Raw genomic sequence first — 18144 nt, 5'->3', positions numbered from 1 at the left:
CCCCAACAGCTCCACAGTGGAGTTGTCAGTGTGGACAAGATGCTTGGAAGAAAGAGACAGCAGTGCTTTGGAAGCCGGAGAGGCAGAGCCCAGGCCTGCTCTTCACTGCTTTCTCTGCCACCAATGGAGGGAGAGCGCTCCGTTTCCCCAGCCAAGGAAGGAGGGCCAGACCTCAGAGTAAGTCTTTGGCAGAGGGTGCCACACACCCTGTGCCCTCAGGCCCACAGCAGAAGCAGCACTCACCTTTTCATTGTTGACAGTGGCCCAAGGGGCATCTCTCACCACAAAGCCCTTGGATGGGGCCTTGGACTCTTCATGTGAAGAAGGCTTCATATACACCTGCATTGCCTCGTTGTCCACCACATCTGCAAGCTGCAGTGACACAGCCCAGTTAGGAGGGGATCTTGATAGCTCCTCAAACTGGTGTAACACACCTCCCTCCCACCATCTCACCATGCTGCAACCCATCAAGGTCACCAGCCTGTTCTACAACGACCGAACACAGTGTTTCTGCACTAGTCTGAGGGCCACAAACTCTTAACTGATGCAACAACTCCTAACTAACTGCAGCAAGGCAAGCACATGCACATCATGGTGGTGTCCAGCATGCTTATTCACTATCCTCTCCTGCGCAGTGGGGCCAGTCCTTGCACAGCTCTGCGCCCAGTTGGCCTGAGGGACAGTTGCACATAGGGGCTGACTGCCACACGCACAGGGCTCGAGTTCTCTGATGCAGTGGTAGAAAATACCACATGGAGATACTTCAGACATCCAGCTCTGTGGCAGAGAAAATCCTTGCTAAGCCCCTGCGGAGATTAGCTGAACACTTACATATTCCTCCTCCAAGTTCAGGATGTGATCAATAGCTTCTTCCACATTCTCAGGGAGTCCTGTCACAGTCACACAGTTGGGGTCAGGAGCTCCACTCTGGGGAAAGCGAATATCCACCTGCAACACAAGGAACAGGACAGGACTTACATCTGCACATCTGAAAAGCCACAGACTCCCCATGACCCTTGTCATTAGATTCACAGAAGAGAAAAGCCCTGTTGTTTACTGTTTACTGCTGCAAGTCTGTTTAGAACCTCCACAGTTCTGATACTGGAGGGTGTGCACTGGAACGTATCTGGCCCTGAAGCCTGTCTGGTTTACTGTGAAGGAAGGCAGAACAGGGTCTACAGTAACAACCTACCTTCCAGCAGCCCCTGCTGTTCTCACTGCCCAGAGGCCCGCTGCTTTCTGTGCAGCACTTGCAGCAGCAGCAGCAGCGGGCTGCATTTCCAGACAGTGTCCTCACACTGCTGCAAGCATTTTCACCATCAAGCCATTAGCACGATGCACAATAAGCTTTCTGTCTCCTCCACAGATAGGTAATCCTGGCTGACTGTCACTTTATGGAGCTGGCTTAGTGTACCCCACACACAGCCACTGAGCTCTCTCACAACTTGCCTTCCAGATGGGTGCAGGGAAGCCACACAAGACAGGACCAAAAACTAAAGGCTGCTCTGTTGGGAACTTGTCTCCAAAGCCTCCTCACTCTGGATTCACATTCACTACTGCCCCTGTAGTAAAGCACGCTGCTACTGTCACATGCCTTCAGGGGCAAAGGCAAAGCCTTTCCCAAAGTCAGCTGACTTTGCCAGATCTGGAGCCCTGACAGTGCGCCAAGATTCCCAAAGTCAAGTGAATCAACAGTGCCCTACAGAGACAAAGAAATCCAGAAGATTTCCTTGAGTTAAGTTCAAGCTGAAGGGGTCAGGGCACAGTCCCCCAGCAACAGACCCCACTGTCCACTTCCAGAAATCAGCGTAGTGGACATAACCACCTCCTCCCTTTGAAGACAACCCGGGACCCTGGCTGCAAGAAACCCACTAAACAGGCTGCACAGAGGGACAGAGCTCAGTGCTGTTTGCAGGGCTAACCCAGAGCACCAAGGAAGCATTTCCAGGTTTCTCTTCTGGCTGTGTTCCAGCAAGAGAGGAAGAGCTCAGCCTCCTCCCCGTCTAGCTCCCAGAAGGATGACTCACAGCTGAGGTCATGTGGGGATGCTTCAGCTGGTGTCTGGGTGTGGTGCCCAGACAACCGAGCTGCCCAGAGCATACCAGAGTGTCCTGGCCCAGGGATTCTGCTCACATGCTTGTGGTGACAGAGTTGGAGGTGAGCAGGACAGCACTGGCTTTTCTTTTGCACCTGTTCCAGCTGAAGGCACTCAAGAGGAACAAGACACAAGGACCACAAGATGTTAGCTTCATGCTCCTGAATTCAGCCCCTAGCACCAAGCTGCCACCAAGCTCTTAGCACAAGAGCACGCAACACCATTGGCCACCCAGGTCCAGACCAACCTGTGCTGCATCACCCCACCACTCACCTTGAACTCATCCATGATTTTGCGGATGGCTTTACCACGTGCACCAATGATGCGTGCATGAACACGATGGTCCAGAGTCACATCCTCAGAGACCATCTGCTCCAGCTCACTGACAATCTTCATGATGGCATCCCGGGCAGCCTCAGCATTCTTCTCATAGCCAGTGATGGTGATCTGGTCCTGGGCCTGGGGTAGAGGGAAATGTGTGAGAGACCAGACTCATAAGCAGCTGAGCAAACCTTCTCTCTGCTAATTCCTTTCACCCTCCACCTTATCTGAAGGCAGCATAGGGAGTTCAGAGCCCTAGAGAAGGTGCTGTGCTACCTATGCTCAGAGACAACCAGCAGCCCTCCTTGCACCCCCTCTGATCTCTTACCTGGCTTTCATCATCCTTGTCGGGGAACTGGATGTTGACCTCATGCTCTGTGCGTATCTGGGTGATCACTGCTCCCTTCCGTCCAATGATTTTAGGGTGATACTTGGGATCCACAGTGACTGTCAGCTTGAAGCTTCGCAAGGCCTGGAACAGGAGAAGCAGAGTGAGATACAACAGCAGGGAACACACTATGACTGGTCCAGTGATGTCCATCTAAGTCCCAGTGTTTCCTTCTGCCTTCTGAGATGTGGGGAACAGATTCTGCAGGGTCATGCTTGAGTGTACATGGCTACAGAAGAGCACCCAAGACATCCGTCTGCTGGGGCCTTGTGCTCTCGCCAAGTTCAGCAGGAAATTACAAGTAGCGAACAACCATCCAACTCACCCCTCACCTATCAGGGCTGTGATAAGGATTCAATGAGAATAGTTACAGAGAGACTCCTAGCACAGTGAGGTTGCCACCCTGCAGTGTCTTGAAGGTACACTTGAAGGTGTAACAGAACCCTGGACAGTCCAAAGTTACCTAAAGTAAAATCTCAAAACTCTCTGTCAGTTCTTGTTAAACAAGTTACATTTGTGTAATCCACCTATAAGCACTCCACACCCGCAGAGCACCTAGAGGTTCTCTTAAAAGGTGAGGGGTTCCAGGAGTCTGCACAACTTTTGAAAGGAACGCCCAAAGGCTGAAGCTTCATTTGGCTGGAAGGAAGGACAGGCATAGGCCTTACCCGATCCTCTTGTTCAGCTTGTAGCTCTTTCACTCTTTCCAGCAGCCCGGCCTTGGCACGGTCCAGGTTGGTAGCCAGCCCAGTAATGGTGATGATATCTGACTGCAGTTCAGGAGCAGGGACCTGGATGTTCACCTGAGTAACAAATACCAATTATTGCTTTGTGTCATTGCTCGGTTTCTATCGCTTGTGATGCCTATCACTGCAGGTTGGCATCTTGCTGATTTCCCTGGCCGCCAAGAGCAGCTTCCACTCAGACAGCCTAAACCACAGAATCACAGATTGGTTATGGTTGGAAGGGACCTCTGCAGGTCATATGGTCCAACCTGGCCTGGGACTGTGTCTAGACGGTTTTGAATAGAATCCTGGTTCTTCAGCCATTATCAGATTGCAGGGCTTCAGCCCCCAGCAGTCCCTGTGCCAGCCTGGAGAGGCTAGGAAACAAATACATGTTCAATAGTGCTGTTTGCAGCCAACCTGCATCAGCCCCGAGTCCCTGTGGGCTTCTGGGGAATTCTCTGGAATGGGCAGGCACAGCAGAGCTGTTTCCCATGGCCTAGGAGGAAAACAACTCTCACACTGGTGAGGAATCCCTCCAGGCACCAAAGAAGTCATGCAACACTCACAGCATTAACACTGATCATACAGCTTCAGCACGAAACCTACCGAGCCCTGGAGCCAGGGACTAAATCACACAGGTCTCATTTTCTTATTACAGAGCTTGTATTCCACGGTCAAGTCATGACAGATCTGAGTATGTCGCAACTGATTACCACCACAACATGGTCACTTACAGACTCTCCAGGACAGAGGAGATGGAAAGAAGGGCAACAACTTACTTCAAACTCATCCATCATTTTGCGGATCCCACTTCCTTTCTGGCCAATGATGTAACGGTGAAGATCAAAGGGAACTTCCACCTCAATGGTGACAGGAACCAGAGCCTGCAGGGGAGGGAGCACAATTCACCAGTTGAAAGACTTCTCCTGTATTCCAGCTTGCCATATACTTGCCCAAAAGAACGTGTTGCTGAACTGAGATACATTCCCTTGTAGCCAGGATACAAACTCTACAGGAAGAGAGAACACCTGTGAACACCAAGATGACCTGTTGGGTGTTAAAGCCTTCTTTCCAAACAAGCTATCTTAAACCTCTGGGGACAAGCTGTTTTCATATCCTTGGCCTCCATCTAGCAGAGACTTGGAAAACAACACTAAAGGAGCATGGCAAGGTCTGCTAAAGCTAGAATGATTCAGCCTAAATCAGACTCCTCCTCTTTCCCGCTGTGCTCCATAAAGCAAGCATGTCATGCTTTTACGGCAAGTAACTTGGGGCTCCTTACAAGCTCTAGCAACTGCGATGTCAGGCACTATGAAGCTGCCAGGCTAAATCACAGGGAGAGGACTTCCCTTGAGCCGTACAGACTGCCTCTGCAGTTAGCATCAGTGACCACCTCCTGGAAAGCAACCTTGACTGAGTAGTTTTTGTTACCACCACGAAAGCCTGTGATGAGCTTCTTGCATCAGGGCTTCACTACACCACAGGGCTAAGGGGCTTAGAAAGCCGTATACCTGCAGTGCCTCCTTTGCTGCCTCACACTTCTCCCTGCGGCCAGAGATGATGATGATATCGCACTTCTTTGGAGAGCTGGGATCTGCATCCTTCCCGTCCTTGCCTTCCCCACCTTCCTCGCCATTCTCCTGCACAGCTGGTTCTGCAACAGGGGCTGGAAACATGGAAAGTCTCATATTAAATGCACAGAGCCCCCTCCTTGCTCATTATCTCCCCCTCTAGATCCTCAGGCTCAGCCTGGGCTTTGCCACAAGAGATCAGACACTATAGACTGCTATGGAGGAGGTCACTCCTAGCAGAGGCAGCTTGTCATGGCTTAGCATGGAATGAGCAGAAAGAAAAGAACATCCACAGAGACAGTCTGCTCCAGGCCTCTCTGCACAGCACTGATACTGCCTTCGCCTGCACGGAAAGGACCTGCAGAGGCTGCACTGCTATGTTAGCAGAGGTAACAAGTAAGGCTGGCAGTTTCTTCCCCAACACGGAAGTTCACCAGAACAGAACTGGATGTTACAGCAGGATGGCTGGTGCTAGGCCTGAGTATCCAACAGGCCCCAGCTGTCTGAATTCAGTACACCCAGTAACGAGAGCATAAATGCTCAGATAGACCTTGGTAAGCCTGTAGAGCCCTTTTTGCTGGCGTAGGTCCTCGTACTCCCTGCACTCTATGGTGAGAACACATTCAGAACATCCAGATCTGGGGATTTATCTCCTAAAACCATCCCTTCTTCCCAAGAGGGCAAGACTGATGTTAAGCTCAGACTCCAGGACACTGCAGGAAACACCTGGGGTCAGTTCTCCACAGATTTTAAGTAGATCATCTTCACTAATACAGAGTGCAGGCTACACTACACTACACTCATTTCATCACCCCAACTACCACACGAACATGCATCCATGGGCGTACCTGGGTTCTCCTCCCTGTCAGGGAATTTGATCTGGACACCATAGTCCCGGGTGATCTGCTGGATTCGGGATCCCTTGGGGCCCATAATGGAGCGGTGGAACTTTTGCGGGATGGTGCATTCGATTGTCACTTGAGCTTCCTGTGAGAAAGCAGAGTTGCTCTATTGTGATGCAGCCTCTTTCACACTAGAAAACAGGATGCTTGTGCATGGACATGGAGAGGAGTTAGAAAAGATAACAGCTGCTGGACAGGGGAAGAACTGGAAGTTTCCTAGAATCTTCCTCTCTGAGAGGTTAGCAGAAGATTTCTTAATAAAGGCTGCCTCTAATTTTAACCCATGATGTTAAAGGCTTCCAAGACCAAAGCTCAAGCTCTCTATTACCCTGAAAGGGAGGAAGCATTAGAAGAAACGAAAATGATAAAGAAGGAAGGAAGCGAAGAGAACAGGTTTGACATTTGGCTCTTTCCAAACGCCAATACTAACAGTACAGGAAACCCCAGAGAGCAACCACTGCCCAAGACCAGGCATGGAAAGGCACAAAAAGGCTCCAATTTTTTAATGTCCAGCACTACATCAAGGAAGGGTCTCCTATTTCCACTCCTAAAAATCAAGATGATGGTCAGAGGATGCAATTCCTTTTGGAGCCAACTGCCGTTCCCCAGGCTGGGATCTAAAGTCTGCAGACCCTTTATGTTGACAGGAAAGCTTCAGATCCCAGAACTACTGTGGGACTTGTTCACATAAAGCTTGGCTGTACAGCAGGCTCAAGGAGGGCACTGCTGAAGCAACAAAGTGTAGAAGTAACAGTTTCCCTGTTACATACCAGGTCCTCGATGATCTCTTGGATGCGTTTCTTGGCTGCCTCCACACAGTCCTTGGCTCCCTTGAGGGTAACTTTGTCACTCTGGGTACCAGAGCGCGGGAAGCTGACCATCACACCACCATACTCATCTGCAATCTCACGCAGAACTTGCCCTCTCCGGATGACAAAGTGGCGGTGGTGCTTGGGGTCAACCACCATGGAGTCTTCAACCACATTATCCTGCCAACAGGTGACAGCCAGTCAATCCCGCCTGTCCTGGTGATAAGCACTAGTTTGCTGCACTCAACATCAATCAGTTTACAACCTCACCCCAACAAGTGACAGCAAGAAGGATCTTCTGCCTGAGCTCCCATGAACGGCAGCAGACAGTTTAAGGACAAACAGTTCTCCACGCTCACTCATTACATCTTGCTACAGTGAGAAGACAAGAAAGTAGAAAAAGTAGTTCATACCAGGTTCTTGATGAGGGCCTCCAACTCCTTCTGCGCCTCTTTGACAGCCTCCTCAGTTCCCATGATAGTTATCAGCTCCTGATCTTTGTCCTCAGAGGTTGGGAAGATGATGCGGGCTCCAGTGTTGTCACGCACCTTTCGGATGTTGCCGCCACCCTTACCAATAAGGAATTTGTGGTACTCTGGCTTTGCACGGAGGTCCACGGTGTAACTCTTTGTTTGCTGAAAGAAGTCAGATACTCATGGAACATATATAAACATATATAAAAAACACACATCAGCATCAACAGTAAGGATGTAGGTATGTTACCTGCACCCACATACAGAGCGTTGCAAAAGCAAGGTAGATGCAGTGTGCTGTAGAAGTCAAAAAGGTATACAATGTACTAAAATTAAAAACACTACCCGAAAGATGTTCTTAGGGCTGACAAGCTAACTCTGCACTCAGCATGACTGGTGAGAACATGAGCAGAAAAGACTTCCCTAGGAGAAAGCTCTGACACTCACACAAGGCAGCATAACTATTTGCTGACTGCTGCAAGCCAGGCAGTAGAGGCAACCAACTGATCAGGAGAACATGTTCTCATGCTGATATTAGAATGACCATTTTTACATTTTTTTCTTGCTATTGAAATAACCAGTCAGTCAGCCACAACTCAGGGCAAGGTCTTGTAACCCGAAGTTCTCAAACCTGGATATATGCAGTGAAGTGGAAGAACTGCAGCTGGAATTCAGAGATCAAGGAAAAAGTAAAGGAGATATGCAGAGTAAGCTGTTTCAGAGAAGTGTGGATACCCAACAGGATTCAAACCACAAGAGCAGGGAGCCTTAAGCCTTTGAGTATGTCCCCAGCCTGGGTAAAGAAGCATTTACAGGCAGTTTTTCTATCCATGGGGGAAGAACTCATTGTCGTAAGGATGGAAGCATAGTTTTCTTTTAACCACCCAAACTGTACTCAAATCCCTCAAAAGAGCATTAGGCTGTCTTGATGCCAAAGGCTTCCCAGCAGGCAGAGGGGATCACTTCAACCCCCAAAACAGCTGGCCAAAACAATGTGCTCCCTTCCCTATGAGACACGGCTCACCTTCTCCTCTGCCAGGTGCAGCAGCTGTTTCTTGGCTTTCTCCACATCTTGGGCTGGGCCCCTGATGGTCACGGTGTCACTGCCAGAGCCCTCGGTGGGGAAGTGGATGTGGACTCCACCACATTCCTCCATGATGGAGCGGATGAAGCGACCTTTGGCGCCAATGAGGGAATTGTGCAGTCTGGAAGGAATAGACACCTCCACCTCTGTGATGTTGGCCTAAGACAGGGCAGTTCCAGGCTGTTAGTCAAGCTGCAGATGTGTGTTTGCACCTATTCTGCTTACTCTCCAACTCCCACACTGCTAGGAGCTTTATAGAGGCGTGTGTAAGAAATGCCTGATCAGAGTGGTTTGAGACTTGTTTGAGACCCCTGACACGAGAGCCACAAACTTAGGTTTAAGAGTCAAGAACAGACTGACACTTATGTTTGTCCCCTCCTTGCCCTCCCTGCCCCACCCCCCCAAGCACTTCTTCTGTATTTATGTCTTCTAGCAACATTTTCAAGGTCCTCATCTGCAACAGGACAGTCGTTTCACTTACCAGCTCCTTCTGGATGGCAAGAATTCTGTGGCGAGCAGCCTCACAGTTTGCCCTCTTGCCTGTGATAACAATTGTCTCCGAGTTGCTGTTCTCTGCTGGGAGATCAATTTTGGTGTTGCTTTCTTCACGGATCTGCCACAAAGGAAAAAAAATAGTCATCTCAGAGGTGTCCCATGTCACACAAAAAAAGCCCTTGGAGATTGTATTTCACACCACCAATGAGCAGGAGAGAGGAGTGAGTGGGATTTAGCTGCAGGCAGTGACCATACTGAACCCTGGAAATAGGAAAGATATCTTACCTTCTTGATGTTGGCACCTCCTTTCCCTATGATGTTCTTATGGAACTGTTTGAAGATGGGGACAGAAATTGAAAAGCTGTTTTCAACCTAACGGAGAAAGGAAGGGAGAACTGAAGATTCATGTCATGGCATCGAGGTGCCATCCCAGAATCTTGATAAACAAACTTTTGACAATAGGCTTAGACCCAAGGAAATTCACTATATGACACACTTACAAAAACAACCCAAGGCAAGTACCTTACCCTATAGCCCTTAAATAACAGCTATTACCCTCCTGCCCTCATCCAGCCAGAACAGTGTCGACAGCTCCCTCATCTTGGGGTGTTTCAGCCCTAGACAGCTTGGCTTTATTCCAGGGTTACCAGGCATGTAGGAGAGAACACCAATCAGAAGTCCTCCTTACCAGGTCTGCCACCATCTTTTGCATGTACTTGGTGCACTTCTCCACCTCATTTTTGGGACCTCTTAGTTGGACGATGTCACTCTTGTGCGCAGGGTCTGGGAAGTTGATGATAACCTGCAAGAGGTGGTCATTTATAGTCAACTGAAGCAAATGCAAGAATTGATGTGTCAGACACATGCAAAGGTTGGGGGGATCCTATATGTCCTCTGTCCCTTGTTAGCAGCCTCTGAACAAAGGAACTATCTCCTCATACATATTAGATACGGAACCACTACATTGATGACTTCAGTGATGATGTGTCTACCACCCAAGTCAGATATATCCCCTCTGGATTCTTTATCTCCTAGAAAGCCTTACCTCTGGGAATTTCTCCCGGATTTCCCGGATCCGCTCGCCCTTCTGCCCAATGATGGTCCGGTGGAATTTCTGCTCAATGATTAGGTCCTTAGTGCGTTCATTTTCCTGATGAGAAAAGAGCTTATATTGAGTGTTCAGCAGGAGAGCCACATACTTTTATTTACCTGTTTGCTGCCTGACAGTTTACCCGCCAGCATTGCCCCTGTTTTCTCCTCCAGACAAAATTCACTCTAGGTTGTCAGAGAAGGGGTATCCAAGGGAATAGAGGAACACATCTCTGAAGAGGAACTCACACTTGCCATGAAATCCAAGTGCTTGGTGGGCAAGGGGCACGCACTTGCACCAGAAGGTTAAGAGGGAACATAAGAGCCCAAACCCTGTGTCACATCCTACTCACCATACGGGAAGCGAGTTCCAGCAGCTCTTTCTTGGCCTGTTGGACCCCCTGTGGGTCTCCTTCAATTCTGATCAGGTTGCTCTTCTCATTGTCCGGGGGAATGCGCACAGACACCTTGTAGAGGTCCTTAATCCTGTTAACTTCAAGGCAAGGACTGTAATGACACAGTCTGCTAGGCCAAGACTTTGAAGCTAGGCACCTTGACTATAACTGCTTAGAGGCTGTTTAAGAAGTAAACCAGCCTCTGAGAAGGGGCCAGTGGGGTGGGGCTGAAACAGGGGAAAGTGCCTCTTCACCCTGGAGTTCAGCAAGAGCAGATCTGTGCCACATAAGAACCTGGACAAGTAAATACTGTGGTATCTACAGAGTTAATTGTTCACTTGCCAGAGTGAGGCATCTGTTTTCTCCCCAGACAACACCATATTTAGATCAGAAGATGATCATTCATTTCTAATCCCAAATTCTTTTTTGGGAAGAAACTCACCAAGCAGATTTCTACCACCCCCAATTGGCTGCTAAAATGTAATTCATGTAGAGTAACTACAAAAAAAACCCCTCCAAAAACATAAAAAAAATTTCCTCCAGGATATGGCAAAGTAATCCCACCAGTATTCAACCTCCCAAGACACTTTCACACATTAAAGCCACCCCAAGGCCTCACTGCCCATTTACCTCCTTGTGCCAACACCACTTCAGAAGAGCAGAGGAAATGTGATGGAGATAGCACACTGGATGAGCTACGGAGCCCCTGATATGACCTACTCAACATGGAGACTCCAAGCGTAGGAAGGACTGGAAAGGCACCCCACTTACTGTTAGCTCCATTCTTGCCAATGAGGTGTCGGTGAAATTTGTGGTCAACGTTGATTTCTGCATAATCCATCCGGTTGATCTATAAAGAATTGAATAGGGCTAGGTAGGGTAGGCCACCACTTCTGCTCTGTGCCCTAAGTAACTGCCTACTGCCAGTATTGGCACTGATTCTCCAGTCGTCAGCTAGAAGCACTGGTTTGAGCACTGGTCAGCTCCTCTGGTTTGAGCTGAGAGCAACATGCTTGGGAAATGTTTAAAGGGACTTATATGCCTCTGCAGCTACAACTGAAAGAGGAACCTTCCTGCTTGGCGTTAGAAGATTTAAGACCTGCTGCTGATTTTTAAAGAATGCTATGGGGGAGCTTCATAACCAAGGGTTTCATCCATCTGCCATACAACTTGTCTTCTGCAAGTTCTGTTAAGCATGTCAAGACATCATATTACACATCATGATACACACATCATCTCTGCTTTGTTGCCCATTCTTCCCTCTTTCTTCTGTACTGGAACTAGTAACACCAACTTACCAGATCCTTGACCATGACTTCAATCTGTTCCTGAGCCACATTTACATCTTCTGTAGGTCCTTCCAAAGTGATTTTATCCTCTCCTTCAGTGAATTCAATGTGAACCTTGAGATACAAAGCAATGAAGCCAGTAAGAATTTTCCAAGATACAAGCCAGCTCAATGTTGTTAGTCAGGCCTACAGCATCAATCCCAGCCACGAAGAGATTGTTTCCTTCCCACAAAGTACACACATCATTCCCATGGTTTCAGAAGTAGGTCACTTACAATTCAGGACGTATCACAGTGTCTAGAGCCCAAGGCTTTGGTACTGGCTACAAGGGCTCTGAGAAGTTACTCACCTAGCCTTTCTCTAGATATCATCTAACTCACCAGTCAGCGTTTGCAGGTGTTCTATCAAATCTATTCTCAAAGTAGTACCACATAAAGCTTCCTTTAAAGGGCTCAGTCCATGAGAATAACATAGGATGAGTGGTGTTTGCAGCAGCAAAAGAGAGGCTCAGCTTAATATTAAGATCTGTGTCATTTCCTCCCTGTTTTTACCCATGCTAGAATACATTTCTTTCTTCTACAGCGAGTGATCTGGACTAAACCATATTCTACATCAGAGGGTGCTAAGCTAATCAGTTCATCCATACCTTTGGCATCTGCTGAGTTATTTTGGCCAGGTTTTGTCCTTTCTTTCCAATAATGAAACGATGAAGCCAAGAGGGGGCAGAGACCGAGGAGACGGTAAAACTGTTAGCCTGAGACACAGAAAAACAGAGAAGCTGTTTGATGGGCAAACTAGACGAGGTCTTCACAAAAATTCAGTTCCAATTCCCATGCTGCACCCTCAATATTGACTTCTAAGCTTCATCTCTAACAGCCCAACAGAGATCGCCCCCCCCAAATCTGCCAGTGCTCACGGATGTATCTGTCTTTATGGGACTTTCGAAGAAGGCCCAGCCCCTTGCATAGACTTCAGTAAAACAGTACCTTTGCATAGACTTCAGTCAATGCTTGCCCAAGCTTTTCAGGCTCGCCTCGCAGTATCACCGTCTCCGAGCTACTGTCAGTGGGTGGGATCTCGACAGAGACTCCAGTTTTCTCCAGGATCTCCTGCAGGGAATTCCCCTTGGGGCCGATGACATACTTATGTTGGGACTTCTTCACCTCCACTGCAATGGTAGTAGTCTTCTTTTTCTGTAGGGGCAGAGGCACTGGGGCATCAATCGCAAGGGGACAGGGAAGGAGAAGAGTGAAAGGAAGAGGCACAAGATGCAGTGAAACTTTGCACCCAGGAACAGGCAAAGCAAAGGTGAGCACAGTGGTTCTGCAGTACCCTACCACCCTTTGGGCCTATGCCTACAGAAAGCCTTGCACTCAAAAAGTCACAGGTGAAGTACAAAACCAGTATTGTGTCAAGCTCCCTGGGACACTACATGGGAGAGACCACATACACACACTCTTGCACAACAGGCTCAACGCCCAGCTGTTCCCCAGGCAGTACTGTAATGCAACATCATGTAGGCTACTAGGTTATAAGCTGATTATCTCTGTTGAAATCCAGACTGGTACAAATACAGACCTAACAATGAAGAAAACCAGCCCAACAACCCACAACTAGGATATTCACAGCAATGCTGGCTGTGGGAAATAAACTGAAGTGAAATTCACTCCTCAGCAACTTCTACTAATGCAGCAACTTTGATACTGTTGGCTGGCCACTGCTGTAGACTTCACGCTTCTTTCCTTAGTAGCACCTGTGTGAACAAGAGCCAGAGGAGCTCTTTGTGGTCTGCTAATTCCCATGACACAGAAAAGTGAGAAATGTGTCACCTCCTTGGTAATATCACCCCAAGTCCCACTCTGCTGAGTGAGAAAATGGTAAGATCCAGGGCCAAAGGGCTTCTGAGCCAGAGTTGATACGAGGAGGATGCAACAGAGGGATGCATAGAAGCAGAACAAGAAGGGAAGAGGGACTATGAGCAGCTGAGGGGAACATGGGACGCTTTATCAACCATCCATACCTTCTCCTCATAGATCTTCTTAACACGAGCCACAGCTTGGGCTAGCTGCTCCTTTTCTCCTGTGAAGACTATCTCTGTTTTGTTGACACTGGGTGGAGGAATGTTGATGCGCGTCCCTGTGTCCTGCATGAGCTCACTCACCAGCTTGTTGTAAGGGCCAGCAATGAAGGGGTGGTACACTTTCTCCACATCCAGACGCTCCACAGCACGCTTATCCTGGAAGAGCCCAGAACAGACCTTGGTGGGAACTGCCCTCCATATTACAGTCTCTGCCAGACACAGCTAAGCTCCTCCCAGTGCTGTCTTGCTTGACACTCTGGCCCAAGCACTCTTCAGTTTGCAGGCTTGTAGATGTCCATCCCTTTCAATCTACAAACACTGTTGTTGCTGCTGCTCATTTATGATATTCACCTCTGTAATCTCCTGCCTTATCTCAACTGGCAGCTAATATAGTTCACTTAAAATAGGAAACACATTTATCTGACTTCAGAGATGGACAAAATGCAGAACCAGAAGTTGCAGAACTTGGCAGAAGTGGTCGTGCAGCCAGTGGCACACTATATGTCTCCAATACAACTACTTGAAAGGACACTGCAGAGAGGTTGGTGCTGGTCTCTTCGCACAGGTAACTAATGACAGAACGAGAGGGAATGGCTTCAAGCTCCAGCAGGGTAGGTTTAGACTGAACATTAGGAAAGAATTTTTCACAGAAAGAGTGGTCGGGCATTGGAATAGGCTGCCCAGGGAGGTGGTTGAGTCACCATTCCTGGATGTGTTTAAGAGATGTTTAGATGTGGTGTTGGGGGATATGGTAGGGGAGGACTTCGTAGAGTAGGGTAGATGGTTGGACTCGATGATCCCAAGGGTCTCTTCCAACCTAGACGATTCTATGATTCTATGAATTCACACTAACATACTAGACAACTGACTGTGGCCATGGTGGCTACAAACATCTAATATACCATGGAGAAGGAAAATGGCTGTCCAGCTAACACCATGAGAAAGGTCACAGTACTGAAGTACCTGCTCAGCAGAGATAAGCAGGATCTCGTGTCGGGCCTTCTCAATCCCTTCTTTAGTGCCAGTGATCTTGATCTGGTTGCTGGAGTCATCTGGGCGGGGAATCTGGATTTTGGTTGCGGTTTTGAGCTCCAGGTCCTGCAGCTTCTCGCCATTCTTTCCAATGACAAAACGGTGGTGCTCCTTGGGGATGGCAACTGTCGCTGAAGCCTGCAACACAGGAACCAAGCATCTGTGAGAACACTTGCCTGCACTGGTAGATCCACAGGAACAGAGCCAGGGAAAGCAAGTTAGATGCTGCTTAGTGGTACCACTCAGGAGCAAACACAATGTCTTCCCATCACATTCTGTCAGAGGACTGATACTGTACATCAGAACAGTTGATCTATGGTGCCTGCCTACCAAGGAGTCTGAAACCACATTCCCTCAAAACCCTTCTGTTTGCACAGGAGTAGTACTCTGAATTAACAAAAGCGTTAGGCACAAACCAGGAAGTACTTATCCTCCAGTGTAAGACATTGGAGCAGCACCAGACAGCAACTGAGATGATGGCTCATGGGTGGAGTTTATCTGAACTCTGACATCTGCTACCAAGGCTACAGAGAACAAGACACAGTCTTACTCCTAGGAAACAGAAATTCAACACCAGAAACCTATTCCAGCAGGCAGACAGCTAGGAGATACTTACATCTACTAAATGCTAAGGTGTTTTCAATGTAGCACATGCTGCTCCTGGGACTGTTTCTTAAAAGGCCCCTCTTGGAAAATGGGTCCCAAGAGCTTCTCTCAATCTACCGTTAAAGGGCTGGTTTGTATCAGGGGTTCCTGACTACTTTTCTTCTCACTGAGGTTTTTACTGACCTGGTAGCTTACGATTGCTACCACGCTCTCCATCCCTGTCGATATGTAACTACTAACTGCAATTAGATGCTTAAAAACCAAACTAAAATGGAAAAAAAAAAAAAAAAAAAAGATCGGTTGGTGTGACTCTTCAATTCTGTGTTCCTGTACTGAAGCCAGCCAAGCCTAAGAGCTACTTTTTCAGATGCACATTATGAAGGGTTTGTCCCTTTCTCTTCCCTCTGGCAGGGTATGACACATGGGCTGAACAGCGCTAAGCGGACATGGTACTAACTACTCCATAAACTACCCTTGACATTACACTTTAAAACACACTAAGACACCCGGCTGTGATATATCCTAACAAGAACTACCATCTTGATTACGAACTCAAGAATCTGAAGGTAAGAAATCAAAACCTAGAGGACTGAAAGGAGAGGCAACTGAAACAATGAGGCTGTAGCTCCTTACCAGTGTGGCTTGAGTTACACAATCCAGAACCCTGATCTGAAGCTTTCAGCTTTTGTCAGGGCTTCCTCTTCTCTACTTTTCTTTCTCCCATCCCTCCACATTCTCCTCTGAAGGACTTCAGAGAAAGCACAGTCCCGTTTTCACACACTACTAGCTTTGTGTGAGGGCCTGCACCTCCTCCAGCACCAGCACCTGAGCACAAAGTCACTGTTTGCAATTCAAGTGTTCAGAGACTGCAGACTCCACCCTTTGTGCAACACCATGGCCTGTAATTAGTTTTGAACCCTATTTTAAGCCTCATTTGTATTCCAAATTGCCAATTGTGTGCTTTGAAAACATATGGCAAAGCTGAATTAGTCATCTAATAACAACTCTTTGGCTTATAAGCACACACACCCAAGGGTCTCAAAGCATTTGCAAATCTTGGGGAAGAGCAAAGATGAAGTGAGAAACAGTTAGATGCCCTCACCTGAGTCTGCAGCCGAGCGACAATCTCCTTCCGAGCCTTCATGACTGCTTCGAGCTTGCCAGAGACCATGATCGAAAGGCCCTGGTCCTTTGCGAGAGACAGCTCCAGGTGAGCTCCTGTCTTCTGCATTATGTCAAGGCAGATCTTGGCCTGCTCACCTTCTCCGAACTGATTCATGTCCTTGTATTTCCTCTCCTCCAGTGGCACATGAAACACCTGCCCAGCCGCAGGACAGATAAAAGAACGGCACAGCAAGCAGTCAGTATGTTTTTGATTGCTAATGCCTCCCTCTCTTATTGCCATACAGGTTTACTGGCATACTGAGTTCCCAGGTTAGCTCAGCCCATCAGCCTTTCCAGTGGAGACACCAGATGTGACCTGGGAAAGTGCGAGAGCGCTGCAGCAGGCAATCTGTTCCACACTGGGTGGGCAGAAGTGCTAAGCTATAGGGGGAATACTTTAATAGATTACCGCTCACTACTTGAATTCTGCAATCCTGCAGCTATTAGTGGAACAGGGATGCAGAACTTTTTCTGGACAGTTTTCCAACACATCCCTCCCCTCCAGAGCAGTCCTTAGCTCTTAGCTGCAGTCCTCCTTGTGCCCAAGGGTAGAAGCTGTCTATCTGACACACTAAGGATTTCATACTCCATACTTCTCCTCACCTACTTTTTGAAGGGAGGAAAAGGAGGGAGATAAGACACCCACTCCCACCAACCTGAGTGATGACAGAAGCCTTTATTGGTCGGATTTTGCTCCAGGGCCCAGCAGGTTCCTGGGCAGCTTCCAAACATGGTGCTTTCTCGGGGAGCGGAGGGAAGGCTTCTTTGTAGGTTGGAGGATCATTCTCTTCTTCAGAGTTTAAAGCTGTAACTGGGGTGAAACAAACAGGGTAAATGAGATGCTCTCCCTGCAGAAATTCATAGGCAGTACAATTTGTATTTAGGCACCATTAACAAGGGAGAGCAAATGACTTGTGCACTAGTGTTAATCCCATTACAGTTATGCTTGCAGAGCACAATTGACCTCAGCACAGCACAGACTGCAGTAGATGCCATGAACAACCAGCCTCGTCTGAGCAGGCACTATGGATTCAGGAAGCAAACATGAAAGCGAATGGTGGCAGCAAGCAGCACATTACTTCCAACTTTGTCAAGAGAGGAGAACAGGCTGAGCTGAAATAAACGAAAGGAACTGAGCAAGGCTGCAGGTCAGACAGGGATGAGACAAACATATGCCCAGGAAGAAGCACTATAGTTAGAGCAGAGTCCAGGGAAAGCCTGTATCTTATGTTCAACTCAGCTGTGCACTGGGCCACGTTGCAGCTGCAAAATGGGTGCCGAAACCCATCAGTGAGTTAGTTAATACAAATACAATTACTTTCCCCAGCACCTTGCTGAGCAAAGGAAGGAAATGACAGCCCAGTACAATGATCCCATGAGGCTCTCTTGTAGCCCAGTGCCCCACTCTTGCATATGCTCCATCCCATAGATGACAGCATTGCTAGCCAGAGCTCTTTGGAGATCTGAGGCTTCCCTCCTCCTGGATCTGCACTGTGCAGCATTACCACTGTGCTGCTGTTGGTGGAAAGTCAGAGTTTGGTGGGCCGCCAATCTAGGAATGGAGAATGCAATGTCTGCACACTTGTGGGGAACCAGACATGCAGGGCAAGCTTGGGCAACAGC

General features: G+C 48.3%; 1 protein-coding gene across 3 annotated transcripts in view; it reads right to left on the bottom strand.

Annotated features, from left to right (window-relative positions):
- HDLBP (high density lipoprotein binding protein) overlaps nt 1–18144 on the bottom strand; it is a 40518-nt gene that overhangs the window by 2934 nt on the left and 19440 nt on the right. For 2 of the 3 annotated variants that reach the window (XM_074154100.1, XM_074154102.1), the window contains exons 4-27: nt 17178–17332; nt 16460–16675; nt 14683–14889; nt 13660–13875; nt 12626–12832; nt 12286–12393; nt 11649–11753; nt 11122–11200; nt 10309–10448; nt 9912–10016; nt 9555–9668; nt 9152–9238; nt 8853–8984; nt 8312–8530; nt 7228–7449; nt 6776–6994; nt 5952–6090; nt 5044–5198; nt 4312–4416; nt 3473–3607; nt 2745–2888; nt 2369–2554; nt 832–948; nt 244–372 (exon numbers count right to left, since the gene is read on the bottom strand). In XM_074154100.1, the coding sequence (XP_074010201.1) occupies nt 244–372; nt 832–948; nt 2369–2554; nt 2745–2888; nt 3473–3607; nt 4312–4416; nt 5044–5198; nt 5952–6090; nt 6776–6994; nt 7228–7449; nt 8312–8530; nt 8853–8984; nt 9152–9238; nt 9555–9668; nt 9912–10016; nt 10309–10448; nt 11122–11200; nt 11649–11753; nt 12286–12393; nt 12626–12832; nt 13660–13875; nt 14683–14889; nt 16460–16675; nt 17178–17332 (3641 nt within the window). The remainder of the gene's footprint in view (nt 1–243; nt 373–831; nt 949–2368; nt 2555–2744; nt 2889–3472; nt 3608–4311; nt 4417–5043; nt 5199–5951; nt 6091–6775; nt 6995–7227; nt 7450–8311; nt 8531–8852; nt 8985–9151; nt 9239–9554; nt 9669–9911; nt 10017–10308; nt 10449–11121; nt 11201–11648; nt 11754–12285; nt 12394–12625; nt 12833–13659; nt 13876–14682; nt 14890–16459; nt 16676–17177; nt 17333–18144) is intronic. The other variant, XM_074154103.1, reaches the window with a different exon arrangement.

Source organism: Numenius arquata, chromosome 9 (genome assembly GCF_964106895.1).
Source record: "Numenius arquata chromosome 9, bNumArq3.hap1.1, whole genome shotgun sequence".
NCBI lineage: Eukaryota > Metazoa > Chordata > Aves > Charadriiformes > Scolopacidae > Numenius > Numenius arquata.
Note: the sequence above shows the minus strand (reverse complement) of the source record. Positions and strands in the feature narration are given on the sequence as shown.